Below are 18928 nucleotides of genomic sequence, written 5' to 3'. Positions count from 1 at the left end.
GATGAAATCTGAAAAATAAAATTAAATAATTACACTATTATTTGTGCATTAACTGTATAATAAAGTATTTTTATTATTAGAATTATTAGAAGCATCAAAGTTTATCAAAGTTTTTGAGCATAAGTGAAGAACTTACCTTCGACAGAATCGCCTGAAAGCCAGGAGATGAATCTGAAAGTAAATCCTGGTCGAGATTCTCAGCAACTACACTTCATCCTGCAAAGTCTCAGCTCACTGGTTTCGAACAAGCTCTGAGACGATGCATAAAAATCAAGTCACAAACCTTTGTCTGTGACCGTGAAGCAGGTAATGCTGTTGTCTGGCTGTGATTGGTCGGTTCGTGCTATTATGTGTGTGCAGGTGGGACAAAAAGTCAATCTATAAAAGTGTAGGAGGAAAAAAATCACGGCCACACAAAAGCATACGTGAAACGGTAATTAGCTCTGACAAACATGCACTGCTTTCTGTCAACACTACCTGAACATGAAGACCTAATTACTCTTTCAAGGCTACATGCATGGCCTTCAGTAGGTTGGTATCTGTCCCTGTGCAACAAAACCATCCGTATAAAATGTGAAGTTAAAAAAACAAACAAAAACAAATTCATTAAAAATAAACTGAGAAATTGAATCAAAAAGAGAAAAAGTCATTCTCAGTTTTATAGAAAGTTTATTTGAGCTTTGATCTTCACAGAAACATGCAACATTTATTCAGATTTTATCTTTATTTAGAAGTGAAAGGGTTACAAATTTTATTTATGTAAAAAATACAACAAGCAAATATCAATTAGCAGTTAAAACTTAAATACGGACACATGAACAATTAAACGCTGCAATTTAAGCAACCTTAGTTTTTTTTTTTTATCATTTACCGACTGCAACATGACACGCATTGATTTCTGAGCTTTTAACAACACAGTAAATGAAGGTTAGCTTTAGCAGAATAAGAATGAATGATGCAGCTCTAACAACAGAGTCGGGTAGCTGTTGGTAAAAATACTGTTCTCTTACATTTGGACAGAGAGAAAAGGCTCCTGTCACCTCCTGTGAAAACTTGTTACTAGTGGTTCAAAACACCAGCTCACACATTTTAATGTAATACAAGTCTGACACGTGCCGCTGCCGGACTCAGAGTTTCTCATTTTCAGACGTAGACGTCACTTAACATCAGAGCAGGTTAAAGTACTCACATCAATTAATCTTCCAAGATTTCAGCTGGATAATAAACAGAATATTGAAATAAGATGCTTGCTGGCATGTAAAAACAACAACAACAAAAAACAAACAGGTAAGGTTACATCCTTTTATTCTTTTTTTAAATTATTATTATTATTTTATTAACCCGTCCTCCAGCAGAGTCATGGTCTGAGTGCTTTGTTTCGCCAAACACATTTGCTTTACCAAGGGGAGCACTGTAGACTCTATCACCTTATTTATTTACTTTATTTTATTTCATTATTCACATTATTATCAGAGGGGATATAATGCCGGAGCGGACAGGAAGTGAAGGCCAGCTTGGTGATAGAAAGGAGAAGAATGCAGGGGAATAGGTTTACATCATTTTGAAACGGGCATAAAGTCGTCCGTCTCTACTTGTTGCCGCAGTCAGTGCAGAGGATGTCTTTTCCCTTGGCTACGAAACGCTTGTTGGACAAACTGAGGGAGCACTTCTTACAGTTGAAGCAGTATTCATGCCAGGAGCTGCCCTCATAGTTCACCACATTCACCCCTTTACCAAAACCTGAGAGGAGAGAAGAGCAGAGGGGAGTTAGACCGTGTCTTTGGTCTACCTTTGTGTGCCACCTGCTGGTCTTAATCAGTAAAGACATCAGCTGTATTTGAATTGCCTTAAAGCACATCTGGATCCGTCAGATGAAAAGTTACAAAACACCTTAAAATCATCTAAAGATTTAATTTTTTATCTTCAAATAGTTATTAGGTTTTTTTTAACATCATGGTGTGAGGTCCCCCCCACCTACACCTCTCTTTGCACCTTTGACTCTCTGTGTCATCCTTTAAAAAGCAGCTTAAAACTCATCTGTTCATGCAGGTGTTTGCGTAGTGTTTGTGTGCCTATGTTGCTTTTGGCATGTGCATTTAACTATTCTTTCTCTGGAAAAGTGCTATAAAGACAAACTTCCCTTTCTTTCTTACTTACCTGGTAGCTGAGTGCACTCAGTCATAGTTATGGTTCTGGTACAGCTTCCATTTACCTGTTGTGTTTATTTTAATGCCACGAGTTTAACTAAGAACTCAGATCTCAGCTGAGATCTGTGTTTACTTGTTAGTCGGTCCAGTCTTTCATGCTGCAATATCACAGACTGCATATGAAAGAAGGATGTAGCCACTGTGATGCAATAATATTTGTTGCAAACACTTTAGCTGAGTTTTTATGGACACAGCAGATACTGCGCACTACACCAGCTAAGATGTCATTCGAATGGTAAAGTGCCACCTGCTTTAACCTCCTTTTGACTCTAATAGAGCCATCACTTACAAAACAAACACCATGTTGTATTAAGACTTAGACTAACGAGTGAGAACATGCTCTCATTGTGAAAGCGCTGGTGTTTAGAAGGAATTCAGGTATAAAGCTAACCTGTGATGGGGTTCTGGCAGCCGCTGCACTTCTTGGCCACGGAGGTCTTGTAGCAGTCGACACAGAAGACCTGCTCCTGGTGGTTGGTGAAACTCGTCCCTGCCAGAGGCTTTGCGCAGGAGCTGCACACGAAACAGTGGCTGTGCCACGGCTGGTCCTGGTAGTTCACTCCTCCAGAGGTTATAGGCTGGAGATAGAAGTTAAGGGATGTTTTACCATCCAATTAAAATAATCTTTGAGTAGTTTAATTACTGTTAAAATAACATCTCCATCCGAGATTTGTTTAAATATTTTCCTTGGGTTTATTTTAGCCTTGATTTAGAGACGACAGTGGAGAGAAGGCAGGAAACTTAAGAGAACAAGCAGGTTGCTGTAAGCAGCCTCTGCAGTAGCCCCATGACATACTGCATGGTTCGCCTGCTCAACCAAGTGAGATACAGTGGCTTCCACATTTGTTACATTTAGCATAGTTTGGTATGAATTAAATAGTCGAGTTAAAAGTACAAATGAAGCAATAATTTATTAATAATCTGGTCAGTCATTAGTGTAATGGGGTAAAAGGCTAAAATGCAATTAGGCTGCAGATTTCCCTGACAGAAAAAAAATTATCCTAAGTATCCAAAGATTAAGATTTTATGAATTATTGCACTATTACAGCCTGCTTATTAAAGGAATTTTGACATGTCAAAGCAAATAAAAATAAAACAATGAACACAATTAAACATTTAAATGGCAGCGTGCCTAAAATTGCTATAAAAATGTGACTTCAAAGTGATCTTGGTGATATGAGGGTGGCCTGGTTCCCTGTGTGAGAGAAATTACCTTCTTGCAGCTCACGCAGTGTTTAGCGAATTTGTCATCATAGCAGGGGCTGCAGTAAATGTCACTTCCTTTGGAGAGAAAATTCTGTGATCCTATTGGTCGTTTACAGCTGTAACAGGTGAAACACTCGTCGTGCCACGAGTTCCCTTTGTACTCCACGCTCTCTGTTCCTGCAGGGGAGAGGAGAAGGATTATTACTGCTAATGCTGAATAAATACAGTAGTATAGAGGACATTTTTAGGCCTGCATGAGTCCTTTTATTTAACAATAGTTTGACACTATAATAGTCAGTACACCCGTACTGCCCTAAATCATGTATATATTTAGATGTTCTGATGAAGAAACTCTTTTGAAAATGACTTTTTCCAGCTAACTCTTTGGTTTTTTAATCACACAAGACAAGCAGATCAGTGGGCCACCCTCTACAGAGCATTGGTGTGAATGTGATCAGTCGTACCCGCCAGTATGGGTTTATAACAGCCGTGGCAGCGTGGAGCATCCTCTCTGGAGCAGCACTTCCCACACATGATGCGGTCATCCTTGGTGCTGAAGGGCTCCTTAGCAAGAGGCTTGTAACACTTTGCACAGCGGAAACACTCCTCGTGCCAGTATCGGCCCTTGTGGCTGAGCTCCTGATGGAGGAAAACGGAGAGATTTTTTGGAGGGTTTTTTTGGATGACAGCTGGACACAGGTGGCAGGAAATACCAAAACTTCTAAGTCCACACAGAGAAATGCAGCTCGATAAGACACCTTTGTTTCCACGGAGATGGGACGGTGGCACTCGGCGCAGGAGTTGGCGCAGAACTTTGTGTGGCAGCGAACGCACACCGGCCTCCCCTCGTTACGGACGAACCTCTTCCCCCCGAGGTCCTCGCGGCAGTAGAAACACTGCGAGCTGTCCGCCATCGTCAGGATACAGTCCCACCTGCAGCAAGAACAGAACGGAGGGAGGAAGTAAAAGCTCTGCCCAGCAACGGCGGTAAACACCACACTTGTTTTGTTTTATGACAACAGATAACGGTTCATATTTTATGATTCATGGGTCAAAATGGATTTTAGTCGTTTGTGGTTTCAATTAAGAACTTTTGGTCCTCACCAAACAGCACATCTTTAAAACCAATCACAAAATTTTAAGCATGAGCTCATTTTAAACAATCCAGCTGCAATTATTTATTCTCATTATGGATGAGCCTCCTGATCATGTGCTTCATTAATCAAATAATTTCTTTCTAACAGTTCTGGAAGCAACTTCCATTTTCCACCACTTCTTCAAACCATCAGGTTATTTTCTTCTTATGTTCTGTGTGCAAAAATCTTTGAAAAACATAAAAAAGTTAGATGAGACAAAAATGATTACACGGATTGCTCGGAGCTGAAATTTCTCCACAGAGCACATAGACCATAACTATTCACCGCGGCTCAGCTCTGTGGGATGTTTGAGCAGCTGGTGAAACTAAGACACCATCAAAGAGGAAATCAGAGGCTGAACTGGGATTCTGTCAGCTCACAGCTGCGTGTGAGCTGTGTGTTATTCGAGCTGATTTCGTGGATACACAATGACGTATCTGTCAGTGTTTCTGTGTACCTGTGTTTACAGTGGTTGTGCGGTGCGCTCGCTTCCTCTCCATTTATGCATCTTATCTCTTCCTGTTAAAGCAGCTCCTAACTGATAAGTTTGACAGCAAATTTTACAGCTGATTCGGGAGGCAGATGAATTAGGCTTTTATTTGCTCTTGACTTCCTCTTCCTTCCTCTAGTAATCTATCCATCCTCATCTTTGTATTCCCAGGCCGTATACCTGCCCTGTTTCAGGGACGTGTCCAGATGTGAGAGTTTGTGTTGGTACTTGTATTGTGTAATACTACTTTCTTGTACTCCACAATATTTTAGATGCATGTATTGCACTCCATGCCATGCATTATAAAGCCAAACACCGATTCTTTTCTTTTTCAGCCATCATTGTCCTCTTGCATGACCCAGTTTGTTTGTGTTTGGTTTTCTCCAGATGTGGTGCTGTGCATTGTGGCCAGATGGCTTCACTTTGTCGTCGTCTGTCCTAAGGATCTTATTCCAGACGTTTTGTGGTTTATTTAGATGCAAATTTGAAAACCTACATTATGCTGCTATGATCTTTTTAGAGAGAAGAGTCTTTCTCCTGGCAACCCTTTCAGCCAAGTGAAACCTATCTAATTATCTATTATTCTATTATTATTAATTGCAAATATTAATGTTAGTAATATTAGTAGAATCTCACAATTGTAGCCTTCCTGAGGACCAACATTTGTTACTTTAATGGAGAATGAGGAAACCAAGAAGGTCATTAGGAGAGTAGAAGCTCTATGAGTCAGTGCCCCGTCTCCAAGGAAACGTATCTGGATCCATATCAAATCCTAATGGGTTCTTCATTTGCCCGTGCGTCATATCTGCACCAAGCTTTCTGAAATTCTGTTTGCTAGTTCTTGTTTAATCATGCTGACGAGCAGCACCGCAAACGTTGGCACACTTGATTTCTCACACTACAGAATCCAGAATTCACTCTCCCTAAAATACAGGACACATAAACGCCCTAAACATAGAACCAAAATCACCACGTTGACCAACATAAATCTGATCACAGAGCTGTGATTACAGGGCCAGAAGTTCAGACGGTAAATAATAAACAACATGTTGGTTAAAAATGTATTTTTTTAAAATCACAGCTACACAAAGGCACGGAAATATGGAAGAGGAGCGATCTCTACAGTCTGTTCACTCACTTATTTCCCACATCAGGTTCATGCTGCCTGACCACGAGGAATTCTCACAAACTGCTGTGAGACAAGTGTGTGTGTCCATGTGTGTCTGCACAGTGTGGTGAACGCATGAAGGAATGCCTGGCATGACTAATGTGGTGAGATCAGGAACGCTGACATCCTTATGACAACACACACAGACACACACACACTCCACTTCTTAAATGAACCACTCCCTTAGAAACCACAAACTATAGTGTTCACCTCCTGTATGGAGCGACATGTCGGCACACATTCACGAGGAAGTTCTCATTTTAGGAAACTCCTTTCCCAGTCTGTCCACCAGCCATTTCTGTAGTGCATCAAATGTAAAGGTCATTTAACTGTTGTGCAACTGTTATATGTACAGTTACTAGTCACTTTATTATGTGCCTCTTGCTAGTACTAGGTTGGACCCCGTTCGGTTCGGTACTAGTTCGGGGAGGCATCTGCTCGCTGACATCTCGGGGGGCTGACACCACCATAAATGAGTGGTGTGCGCACATGTGTGTATGGCTGGGCCTGGGTCTGGCAATTGCTGATCTTTGCCCTTTGTAGGGCATGTTCAGCAGGAATCAAGACAACACTTTTCTGGTCTTATATTGTCCAAATTTGGCAGGCCTGTGTAAATTATAGTCTTCGTTTCCTGTTCTTAGCTTACAGGAGTATCACCCTGTGTGACCTGCTACTGTATTCCATCTACTTCGAGGTTTGAGGTGTTGTGCACTCAGACATGCTCGTCTGCATACCTTTGTTGTAACGAGTTGTGTTGCCTTCTTATCGGCTTGGAGCTGTCTGGACCTTCTCGTCTGACCTTTGACATTAACATTTTACCCCAGAGAACTGCTGCTCAATGAATATTTTCGGTTTCTCAGATCATTCTCTGTAAACCCTAGAGATGGCTGTGTGGGAAAATCCTAGTAGATCAGCAGTTTCTGAAATACTCAAACAAGCCTGTCAGGCAGCAACAACAAAGTCACCAAAATAAATTTCTTCCTCACTCTAATGCTCGGTTTGAACTTCACCGGGTCATCTTGACCATGTCTACATGCGTAAGTGCATTAAGTTGCTGCCATGTGATTGGCTGAATAGGCATTATTGAGTGTGTAGTGGCCATCACAAGAAAAACTGTTTGCAACTTGAAAACATTTCAAATTGGGATAAAATGAGCAGTTTTTTAAACATTCTACTTAATTACAATAGTGCTTTTAGCTCAACAGTAATGTTACCATGGTAACATGCTGATGTTTAGCGAGTATAACACTAACATGTTTTGCTAAATGTCTCTAAACACAGCTAAATTAGTGGTTATACAGGAAAAAGTGACGTTTTTGCCCAACGATGGTGCCAAAGGGAATGGTTAACAAAGCCATCAGCAGACATCTCATACAAAATCATAAAAAACGATCATCCCGTAGGACCTCGAGAGTCTGTGCAAAAATAGTATAGACTATCATTTCACTTCCACAGAGGCCACACTTTCATCATGGCTAAAATACCACTTTTGAATAACTTGACCTTTTCATTCAAACATCTGTTCTTTAGCTCATCTGGCAGACTCATCAGCTCGTGCCATAGCGAAGCGCCCGTCGTCCATCCGCAACTGACGAGAACCAGAATTTAATCAAACTCACATACGATGGGTCTTCACCCAAATATGTTCAAGATAACATTTGTCATTTTCTTTTTCTCTTTTCATTTCAAAACATAACTCTCATGCTTTGAATTATTCAGTTACACCTAATTTTGCTCCTGGTGTAGTGAACGAAGTTGAACTGAAACCACCCATCAGATTCTTACTGCTGATGAAGATCAAACATCAGAAGATACAAAACGATGCGACAGCTTGAAATATGGTGTCGTCACTGTGTATCCTGTGAAACGATGATGCTCATGCCTTTTATGGACGCAGTGAATGCTGGAGCACTTTGATTGGGTGGTGTTCTGGATGAACTTGTCGTGGATAGAACGGTTTGCGAGCCTTCTTGAAAATTAGAATCTATTAACCCTCTGATGCATAGTGGTCACTGGAGTGGACAGCTACTAAAACGTACATATCTCTTTAATGCATTGGTTTCTATGGTGGAACTGCATATTAGCCTCTAGAGTGCTCTCTGCTGCCATGCTCCATTGAGGTCAATTCAGTGTTCAGTTAGTGCAACTGCAAGTAAATTTCCTCTGAATCAAAGATGGCAGACAAACTGTCACCCCTGCCGACCACTGCTGGCATATCCTGTCAATCTTTCTATGCTAAAAGAGCCCAACAGGTAAAAAAAATATGATGATATGCAGTAACATCTAGGGAAGGATATTATCTGTTTGGAATAAGAAATTGTTATGTCTAATATGTAGAAAACTACGATTAACCATGTGTCCACTGTAGTGGACATCATGCATTACCCACTATATTTTTTTAACATAAGTCATAAATTGTCTCACTGTTTTTTGGGACTGTTTTGGTTATAAGTAAGCATATAATTGTTACATTTATAAGCTACTCATTTAAAATGTATATTTCTGTGCAGATCAGCTGTAGTTTGAGTTACTATAATAATTATTTTATCATATTTTGTAGACTTCAAATGCAGCAAAGAATAAGGCAGCGTACAGAATAGTCCAGGAAATTCCATCCAGCTCCAGTGATGATGATTTCATTGATGAGTGCAGTGATGATGAGTTCAGTGATAAGTCCAGTGATGATGAGAGTGGCTGCCAGAGCAGAACAGAGACATAGGAACTACGGACAGCCTAGGTGTGATGAACACAGAAGTGTTTGGAGATGCAGAGACTAAGATGTCAGTTTGTGTTTTCTTCCAGCATGCTACTAAGGGCTTGGTAATACTGTCCTGCATCGTTATAGAACTGTGTAGACTCAAAAATGTTTCTCTTGTTGGAGATAGTTTGCCATATTCAGGTGTAGGATTCACAGCTAGGACTGTTGATTGGTTTTGTTATTTACGTCTAAACATTGGGGCCTTATGAGTTGAAAGTTCCAAAAAAATTGCTGAGATGTTTTTCAAAGGATACAAGCAAACAAGTGTTTGTATATTTACAATAGAACACAAGGTAATTAATTTTTATAGTAAATTCACAGTATTTCATGCTAAGTGCTCAGGCGCATGTAGTCCACTGGAGTGGACAAGTTTATAACTTTATAAAAAAACATATTTTGGGGGAAAAAAGAGTTGAACATTTTTTTTCATGTCCTGAGAAGAATAAAAGCACTTAAGAAAAAAATCTTGACCAAGGCTTTCATAATTCATGCATCAGAGGGTTAAGAAGTCATTATTTTGTGCAATAAATCTAAGCAATGACAAGCAAACTAAACGCTTTCTTTGTGAACTTCACACATTAGAATACCCGCTGAACTGCGATGGATCTGGATGAGCTGCTAGTGTCAGTGAGACATAATCGAAACTGATCAAAATGATTTTTAATGTGTTTCAGCTCGTTTGTTTGCAAGTGATTTAAACCTTCAACACAAGTCTTTTTGTTTTCCTCAGACTGGGAATGCTCATGAAAGCACATTTTTATGGCATAATTCAAAGTCTCAAATACAAGCAGATGAACATTTTCACAAAGTCTGGAAGGAAACCCGATTTTAATTTAATATCCAGTCTCAGGCTGCTTTTTGACAGACGTATGAGGCAGAGGTTAAAGGTGCTGTGGTTAATAAAGTTGATTAAATAACTTCTTTGTGGTCTCATCTCCTTAACAGACAATAAAGCTCCGAACTGTGGAGCTGGACATATATCTTCCCCTCGGTGGCCGCCTCAATCATTACTCAATGGAGCAACCAGCAGCTGTCTGGTTTATTTGGTGACTGGGTGTGAAGAGGTTACTCATCCGTCTCCACTGGAAGAAAGCAAGTCCTGTCAGATAAAGGCGAGGTCTGGCATTTACCTGTTACCTCCTGTTTTCCCTCCACGCTTCTTGACATTTTAATTCCTTCTCTTCCCAAACTAATAAGGATTCAGCTAAGATTTCCAGTGCTCTCAATCCTGCTCCGTTTCTCATTTTTGCTTTCACCTGCAGAGTCGAACTTTGCAAAGACACAGAACTCTGCTCAGTAACCGCATAGAAGGCAGTATTGATGCTTGGCTATGAGCACCGTGAAATTGTTATCTGATGGGAGCTAAACAACGGCTGACAGGAAGCCAGGACTAAAACAAATGAGGTGTAACTGACATCAGGCAGCTCCGAGTACACTGTTGCTGCACGTCTTTACTTTGTTTTCCAGCAATAAATAGCACTGTGTAACAACACTGCAGCACATACACATCGTTTTCTTCCAGCTAAAGCGGCCAATACGAAACTCAGTCAGATCACCACGGAAAAATTAGGCTGTGTCACGCAGTCACGGCTAAAGGCAGAGTTGAGGGCAGTGCTGCAGCCAAAGAAAGCTCATTGTGGGAATGTGGAGCTCTCCATGGAGTGACATTAGTTTGTCCACACTTGGTAAATTTTATTTTTTAAGACTTTTAGTTGGCATTGGCATAAGGCACTGGTGGTAAAGGCTTGTGTGAGTCTTTATTTTTCTTATTGACAATAAATCAGAGTAAATTATGTGTTCTTGGGAACTATTTAAAGTCAGATAAATGCAGGATTGTGTGTGTGGGATTGAGTCAGAGGAACGACAGGGCCCATGGTTTGTCTCACTTTTAGTAGTTTCTAAAAATATTGGTGCTGTAAAATAAAGTATGACAGGGTTAAGATAACCAGGCATGTTTGTAGAAACGGTTCATTGTTGGTTTTGGTCTTTTTATGGCAGTTGTTAACAATAAGAAGAGTGTCATCCTTAATCCGTCATGGACTGAGTGTTCAGGGAATAAAGAGAAGTGGGAGTGGATTTCGGCTGCATTAGTTTTAAATCACCCTGAATCTTTTCCCCTCTTTCGGTTAAAGTTTCAGCCACCTTAGTGTGACGGTTACAAGTTGAAGCACTTCCTCCAACCCGAGCCTTCCACACTGTGTAAGCACAGAGCGCGGAAAGGTGACATCATGTCATGTGGACGAGGAGAAAATCAGGCAAACGTGTGGGGATGTGAAAGAGACAGCGAGTGCGCAATAAAGAAGCAGAGACAGACAAGAAATCTGCCAGTGCAAACATGACATAGTGTGGATTATTTTAGAGTGTGTACCAGCCGTGTGTGTGTGTGTGTGTGTGTTGGCATGAGCTTATCGCTCAAGAATGTAGTGGAAAAATGAGAAACAGGAAGTCTCCATCAGAACTGTGAAGCTGGCACAGTTCAGCCACACACACACACACACACTGAGTGAACTGTTAATATGCTCGTCCATACAGACTGACTGTGTTAAACTCATATGTCATTAATGCAGATTCCACAGACCCTGGCTCAACTTACGTCGCTCAGTATGTGCTGCAGGTGTGACCTCAGCGCTGACTTTTCTTTAAAAAATCACAGACTTAGCACGGCAGCCAGTACTTCTCTGCAGCCTGCAGATAGCTCTGCTAACCTTAACATGTCTGTTGTTCCAATTTCCTCCTATTGTGGCATTGCTATGCAGATTTTAGTGATGGGATAGATAACAAATTCTTATCATACACTTGGATTCAGAAATGAGACTTTCCTCTGGTTGCACAGCAGGAAAAATCCTGAGTATTGATAAGGAGTCACTCATTGTTTAAACATCAAGGCGAGGCATGAATGATGACTTAATGATGTTGCAGTTGTTGAGAAGCTTGAGACCTTTAAAATGTGGAAGTCTAAAAGTTTAGCAATTTAATGACTAACTTCGTGGGGGAAAAAAGTTGGGTAACATTTTGCTTTGCAAAGTTAAATCTACCCAAAACACAAGCAAACTGATGTGTATCGCATCATTGTGACACTTTTTTAGTTAACACAAAATAACTGCCTGCAGGGGCCTCAAGTCTGAATTCATCGTGCGAGTTTGCTTAGAAAAATATGTTTTAACCTCTGCATAAGCAGGAAGTGAAACTTTTGAGACTGCAAATGTCCACAGCATTAACCTATAAAGGCATTTAAGCAATCTTGTTTCTTACGTCTACATTAACAGTGATAACGGCCTGACGATGAATAAACTATGAGGAACAGAGGATTCTGGGTTTAAACCTTTATGTGTGGAATTTATCCCTGTGGTTCCATGTGGGTTTTTTTCCATGAGTTCTAGTTTCTCCCCTATCTTCACAATATGTTCATTTTTCTATTAAACCTCAGCATTAAAGCAGATTAGCTAGCTGTGGTCTCAGTCACACAGGCTTAGTTAGTTTTCAGTTTTACCTTTCTAAAGAAAAATTTGCATTCCCCAACTTGTTGACAAGAGGTTGGTGTAGCTTGCTGTATGTTTCTAGGTAGGTCTAAAAGAGAATGCGGCACCAAAAGTTTCCGTGCGATTGCTTTGGTCACGAGCAGATTGCCCGGGTTGCATATAGTTTGCATGGAAGACACCAATTTACCTGCAGATGCTTACCAGCTGCATGATAGTAAAACTCTTTTTGAGAAACCAAAGTAAATGTGCTCATTGTTGCAACCAACACATTTACTTTGAAGGGAAAATGTCTCCATTTACAGATTGCAGAACACTTTTCACACTTTCACTACTGCACTAGGAGCAGTTGGTGTTTGCAGACAAGTCTTCTGTACAAACTTCATGCAACCTGGGTAATCTGTTAGTGACTAAAGCAATCGCAAGGTGGTTTTCTGTGCAGCACCATGCACCTCATCACCAACTGGCTGGGAAATACACACTCTTCCCTAGCAACTGGTGGTTGCCAGGAGGTTGCCAACTGGTCTCTAGGCCTGTATGAATAAAACCTTGAATGGTTGTTTAATAAAAATAAGTGAAGAGAATTCACGTTTTCAAAAAGTAGCTGCAGCTTTGTTTATATAAATTAAAGTTTCCAAAACACAAAGTGTCCATTTCTGTTTACTTGGTTGAAGTTGTGTTATTTTAATGGCAACAATAGTAACAAGCAAACAGTAATACTTAGAATTTAACACCTGTAGCGTGAAAATATGGAAATTCAAAAGTTACTGGTCATTTATTAAAAGTTTCTTAAAGTTTCTTCATTTTCATGGAGAGAGTTAACGTTAGCAACCATCTGCACAGGTAATAACACATTACAACATATTACAACAGTAATAAAATGATTTAAAGAAGATGAAAAAGGATTTGGCAATCTCATCTGCGATATCTGAAGGACCTTGTATCAAGTTTAAGTGGCAACAAGTCTCTGGCTGACTAAAGAAAACAAAGATAACAATCTGATTGGTGCCCTTGTCAGTTAGGTGGTTGTTCTAAAGACTTGGTTAAAGTCCTTTGGATTACCATATAAAAGAGGTGTGTCCGTGTCTGAAACCAACAAAATCAACAGACAAAAAGAATGCATCGCAGCACCGTGACCAGAAGCTGCCCTCATTAGGATGCAATGTTCACAAACTGGTTTGCTTTATAAACTACATACGTATACAACTACCTTGGACACAAAGAGAAAACCATATTACCATATATTGTTGTTCAGATGGTTTCTCTTGCAAAAGAAGTGCTTTCTTTCAGTGAGTTTACACATTTGGCAGATACCTCACTGGATTCATTTCCTCTGCTATATTCACCAAGCAAAATATTTCTTAGAGCACCTTTAACGATCACACTATAGCCTTATCGTGGCCTAACAACACTGCAGTTAGAGTGCTCCCACCACTGATCCCAATCATTCTGGCTGAAAAAGAAACATATTAGTGATTAAAGCTGGGCAGCAAGTTCAGCTAAACATTTGTATTCTAGCGCGGGCCACAAAGAAAAACTTGAATGACTGTTTTACCTGGCCCGGCTGAGAGCTGCATTCCAGACAGTGGGATAAAGCTGATACAACAGATCTGAGTGAGGTCAAAGAAACAGCATGTCCCGCTACTACAAGACAGGCATGATGGCTTTACCAGAAGCTTCTGGTTAGATCCACTTAACCCACCTCGCTTTGTCTTGAGTTACACACTCCACTTTCTGCACTCATTTCTCCACTCAGTAACCGAGAAGACCTTTAAATCAGGAGCTAAAATACGTCTGACCAGTTTTCATGACATTTTCCATGTGTGTGTGACAGTAAGACCCTCTCCACTCTGGCACCAGAGCAGTCCTGCTGGGAAGACTTCCAAGTTACTCGTAAAAGTTTAAATTATCTCATGTAGTCTCAGGGGTTCTCCTGTCTCCAAACTGTTCCAGTCTACCCTCATAAATCTCCAACCAAGAAAATCCCTGCAAATCTCCGTTTCTAACCATTTTTCCAGATTCTTACTCCAGCCACTCCTCACATGAGTCGAGCCATTTTTAAACATCCAAACAGTTCCTGTATAAGTTCAACAGTTCAGCTGCTGTTTGCTATATTTCTCCTAGTCTTCATTCAGATTTATTTTTAATTAAATTTTCTAGCCTGGAAAATATTAGCTAAAGGAATATTTTGAATATTTATTTTTTGAAATACTTCAAGTGTCTTGTCTGTCAGAAACCAGGATTAGCCTAGCTTAGCATAAAGACCACAAGAAAGGGGAAACAACTAGCATGGCTCTTTCTACTGCTTAAAAAAACTAAATGAAAAATAACTACGTTAAAATAAAATAAGCTACAGTGAACTCACCAAAGTTACAACCCAGTTGATATATTGCTATGGCCAATATATCTGTCAATATTATGTAATTGTTGGTATCTGATATTTAGATAGCTTATAAATGACAATTTAAAAAGTAAAGATAAAAAAAGGAAGAAACACCCTTCAAATGTGTTATTAGTGTTGACAGTGTATACTTTGTCCACCAGAGGGCGCTGTGTAGCTTCCCTCTAGGTTAAAACAACCATAGCAGAGTCAGGGAGAGCATAAATGAGTAACCCACAACATGCTTTAACAATATTCACAAAGGGTCACTGCATGTTTGATTTGGCAACATTTTCGCTGCATCCACTCCGGATGTGGAGCCCCTGTTATATAAACAACAAATAAAATAATAATAAATAAAAAAAACATTTTTATACACATAATCTAACTGATCCTTAAATAAAAAAGTCAATTCTATCTATAGGATGTGATGTTAGATGCCGACTGCACGGAGTTAGGAATACTGTACTGTACGCTTGTTGATTGACTTTAACAACTGTGCAGTCATTAGTGAGCATCAGAGGGGACGATGGTTGATTTTTCTTTCTTTTTTTCCCCCTAAACCAGATCCACACTAGGGTGAGATATAAGCAGATGCTCCACTGTGGTGAGCACTAAAGGGAGCAGCTGAAAGTTGTCCTTTCCCTGCTTCTGGTCTTTATGGCTAAGCTAAAACCTCCTGGCTCTTAGCTTTTTATTCAACAGAAAATGTATGAATGAGAGTGGTGTCACTCTTACTTAATGATAAGTGGGAAGACTGCTTCCCCTTTTCCTTAAGATATCCTTACTTTATTGGGTACACCTTGCTAGTACCAGCTGGGAAATATTCCCTACAGAACTGCTTTTTCTTCCAAGCTCCTTAGATTAGTTTAAGACAGGCTTAGACAGGCTCTCCAATGTTGGTGAGCCTGCGTGAATTGTAGTCTCAGTTTCCTGTTCGTAGGAGTGGCACCCAAGTGTTGTCTTCTGCTGCTGTAGCCCATCTGCTTTGTGGTTCTATGTGTTGTGCATTCAGAGATGCTCTTCGGCATAACAAGCGATCTAAGCGATTTAAGTTATTGTCTGGACCACAGCTACCTGCCTAACTGCACTAAGATGCTGCCATGTGATTGGCAGATTAGATATTTGTGTTAAGGTGCAGTTGGGATGGCTGTGCCTCAGGAGGTAGAGCAAGTTAAATAATAATCAGACAGTTGGTGGTTTGATACTGAAACCCAAGCTGGTCCTGATGTGTTCATTGGAGTGTGAATGTTAGATTGACACACGTTGTCTAAAGCACTTGGTGAGTGCTCAAGTGGAGTGGAAAAGCAATTCTGTTAAGAAACCATCAATTTACAATTGAAAACTTAGGAAATTTGTAACTAATAAAGTGGCCCTCTTCCTTTCGCATGAGACAAGTTTCCACACCCCCTGATCAATGTCAGCACACCCAAACACAACACAACAGGTTTTACTGGCTGCAGGACAAAAGGCAACACACACACACACACACACACACACACACACACACACACACACACACACACACACACACACACACACACACACACACACACACACAGGAAGCTTTCTGTTTCTACCATGCTATCCATTGGAAATCTCTATTAAAAACTAAACTCTAGTGTTCACGTGACCATTGGGGATCAATAAAAACAGAAGACCACAGTGTCTGCACCTATTTACATTCAATCCTATTAAAATCACAACAGGCAAAACACAACAGGGAGTTACCATGACGTGAAGGAAGACCAGCAGCATAAAGTTTTATTGGGCTGGGACGTCTTTAATGGGACTAGCTCACTCTAATTTCTTTAACATGCTTAGAATCCAACTGAAAACTCCCCACAGTTGTGTGTGTGTGTGTGTGTGTGTGTGTGTGTGTGTGTGTGTGTGTGTGTGTGTGTGTGTGTGTGTGTGTGTGTGTGTGTGTGTGTGTTTGAGGCAGTGGAAGGTAGGATTTGGTTTTACACACTGTCTGTGTGTTTGCTCACAATAGGGAGTGATGTTGTACTCCATCATCCAGCAACAAAAGGCATCATTTCCCCATACCAACATAACATTGTGACTGTTTATTTAACCATGTGTCAGTATTTCAGCTTTATTTTTAGAACTGAAGCCTGCATGGCATTTTTGATACATGTGTTAACACACCAGTACCAAAGAAAAAAGTCCGGGGAGCTTGAATCCAGCTGGTAGAGCATATGCATCAATTACATGGCTACACGCACACGCATAAACGTTGGACAATGAAAAATAGCAGTACAAGAATTTTAATTGACCTCTGAGAGGCATTTTTTGGCCTCAGAGGTTCCATCATTGGACGAAAAAAACAACAAAAAAAGTCAGACTTCCTAACTGGAAACAGATTTCAGGAGCAGCTCAGGCTTTCACAAGTCAGCATGTAACTGTAGCTCACACGCACTCAGACTGACACTAACACACACACACACACACACACACACATATTACACAGACAGCCACACACACATATTACACAGACAGCCACACACACATATTACACAGACAGCCAACGCCCCGGACAACTTTAAGCCTAGTTTCCTCTCCGGATATCAAGATGCTGCTTTGCAGATTAAGTGTAAATGAAATCATTGCAAGTGTAAGAGAGGAAGAGAGCTACAGGAACCAAAATGTAACCTGCTCTGAGTTTGCGTGTTTATTTATTATTAAATAAAGTAAATAAGTAACTAAAAATCTGCAATACTTATTAAAGACTAATAACTGGAATACTTAAGTACAAAATAACCTCGCAGCAGCTACTCGGTCCCGTTTAAAATCCAGCTTTTATGAGAAGAGGCTGGGGTAGTCCGGTACAGAGGGTTAACAAACAGCGGTGCTCATCGGTCGGCTTACCGGGATCAGAGTGAGGTCTGCAGCGGTGGATGAGCGGCTCTCTGGAAGCAGCGGAACTCCGCTTCAGCGACGGCTTCACGTGTTATAAATACTGCAGCCTGTGGCCGCATCAACTCCAGCCAAACACCCACACCTCACACCGAGGCTCAGAGCTCAGCCTTCACAATAAGAGCCCACGCGAAGCCTCGAAAAGAAGAGTGGGTTTTCAAAATAAAAGTAAATATGAAGTTCAGTCAGCAGGCTTTCACTCAGAAATATTATACCTTTATGCGCAATTTGTATCTAATTAATATTCAAAGTCCACGACCTAGTTAAATGATGGCGCCGACATTTTATAAATATAATATATAATGCAAAAAAACTTTGCATGGTAGAGATTTTTATTTCAAATACTCCACAGCCGAACGACACACGGAGCTCGTCAGGAACTCAGTACATTACATGCTTTTTTTTAAAGAGTTACATAGCCACGCTACATAGATTTTGCAACACACACAAAAACTTGGTTTCAGCTCTATAAACATAATCTAAACACACTGTAAAGATCAAAAAGATACAATTTCTCAATCATCTCATTTTGATTTGTCCTTTAAAGACTTCGTGCAAGCTACACTTAATCACTCATGAAGATGCTTACTGCAATTGTAAATATATATATATATATATATATTAAACATACTTGGTGTCCCATCCTGCTCTTCATATAGCTGAGGACTGAGAATATAAATCTTGCTACATGCACATATATACTGTACATCAGTCATGTGAACAGAAATGCTGTGGAAAAACTAAGAACAGCCTTCCTGCTTCCATAGAAATTTGAAAAGTAAGTAGCAGCCAGGCACTGCTCAGGGGTAACAATCTGTGCTTGCTTTAGCCACAGGCTCTAGCACCTTGAGGTCCACCATGAACTCCTCTGTATGCCAGATGAGAGGCCATCTGTCTGACAGCTAAAGCTTGGGCCAAGCTGGGTCAAGCAATAAGAAAAAGATCCAAGCACACCAACAAATCTACAGCAAAATGACTGGAAAAGAAAAGATTCAGGGCTGGAATGGCCCAGTCAAAGCCCAGACCTCCACCTGATTGAAATGCTGTGCATAAAGAGAGCTGTGCATAAATGAATGCTCCCAAAAATCCCAATGAACTGAAGCACCATTGTAAAGAAGAGCGAGCCAGAATTCCTCCACAGTGACGTGAGAGAATGAAAACAATTACTTCAAATTATTGGTGCTAAAG

The 18928-nt window shown here is 40.4% G+C and overlaps 1 protein-coding gene across 1 annotated transcript; it reads right to left on the bottom strand.

Moving 5' to 3' along the window:
- Positions 1 to 658: 658 nt before the first annotated feature.
- LOC146660919 (four and a half LIM domains protein 1-like) lies at positions 659 to 17837 on the bottom strand. Its single transcript, XM_085420998.1, has 6 exons — positions 17693 to 17837; positions 4172 to 4346; positions 3878 to 4052; positions 3421 to 3590; positions 2599 to 2785; positions 659 to 1740 (listed from the first exon to the last, which is right to left on the bottom strand). The coding sequence occupies exons 2-6, from the start codon at positions 4325 to 4327 to the stop codon at positions 1589 to 1591; spliced, it is 840 nt and encodes a 279-aa protein (XP_085277124.1). The 5' UTR covers positions 4328 to 4346; positions 17693 to 17837; the 3' UTR covers positions 659 to 1588.
- Between the last annotated feature and the right edge of the window lie 1091 nt (positions 17838 to 18928).

This window comes from Rhamphochromis longiceps, linkage group LG10 (assembly GCF_057381845.1).
Source record: "Rhamphochromis longiceps isolate RC_006_pf linkage group LG10, R_longiceps_female_GT1.1, whole genome shotgun sequence".
Lineage (NCBI taxonomy): Eukaryota > Metazoa > Chordata > Actinopteri > Cichliformes > Cichlidae > Rhamphochromis > Rhamphochromis longiceps.
This window is presented reverse-complemented; position numbering and strand designations above follow the sequence as displayed.

Excerpts from the sequence above, each read along its gene's own strand:
- LOC146660919 (XM_085420998.1), bottom strand. The coding sequence starts at position 4,327 with ATGGCGGACAGCTCGCAGTGTTTCTACTGCCGCGAGGACCTCGGGGGG. Across the intron at positions 4,053-4,171 it reads CCATCTCCGTGGAAACAAAG|GAGCTCAGCCACAAGGGCCG; the intron begins GTGTCTTATCGA and ends TTCCTCCATCAG. Across the intron at positions 2,786-3,420 it reads ACTGCGTGAGCTGCAAGAAG|CCTATAACCTCTGGAGGAGT; the intron begins GTAATTTCTCTC and ends TTCTATCTCCAG.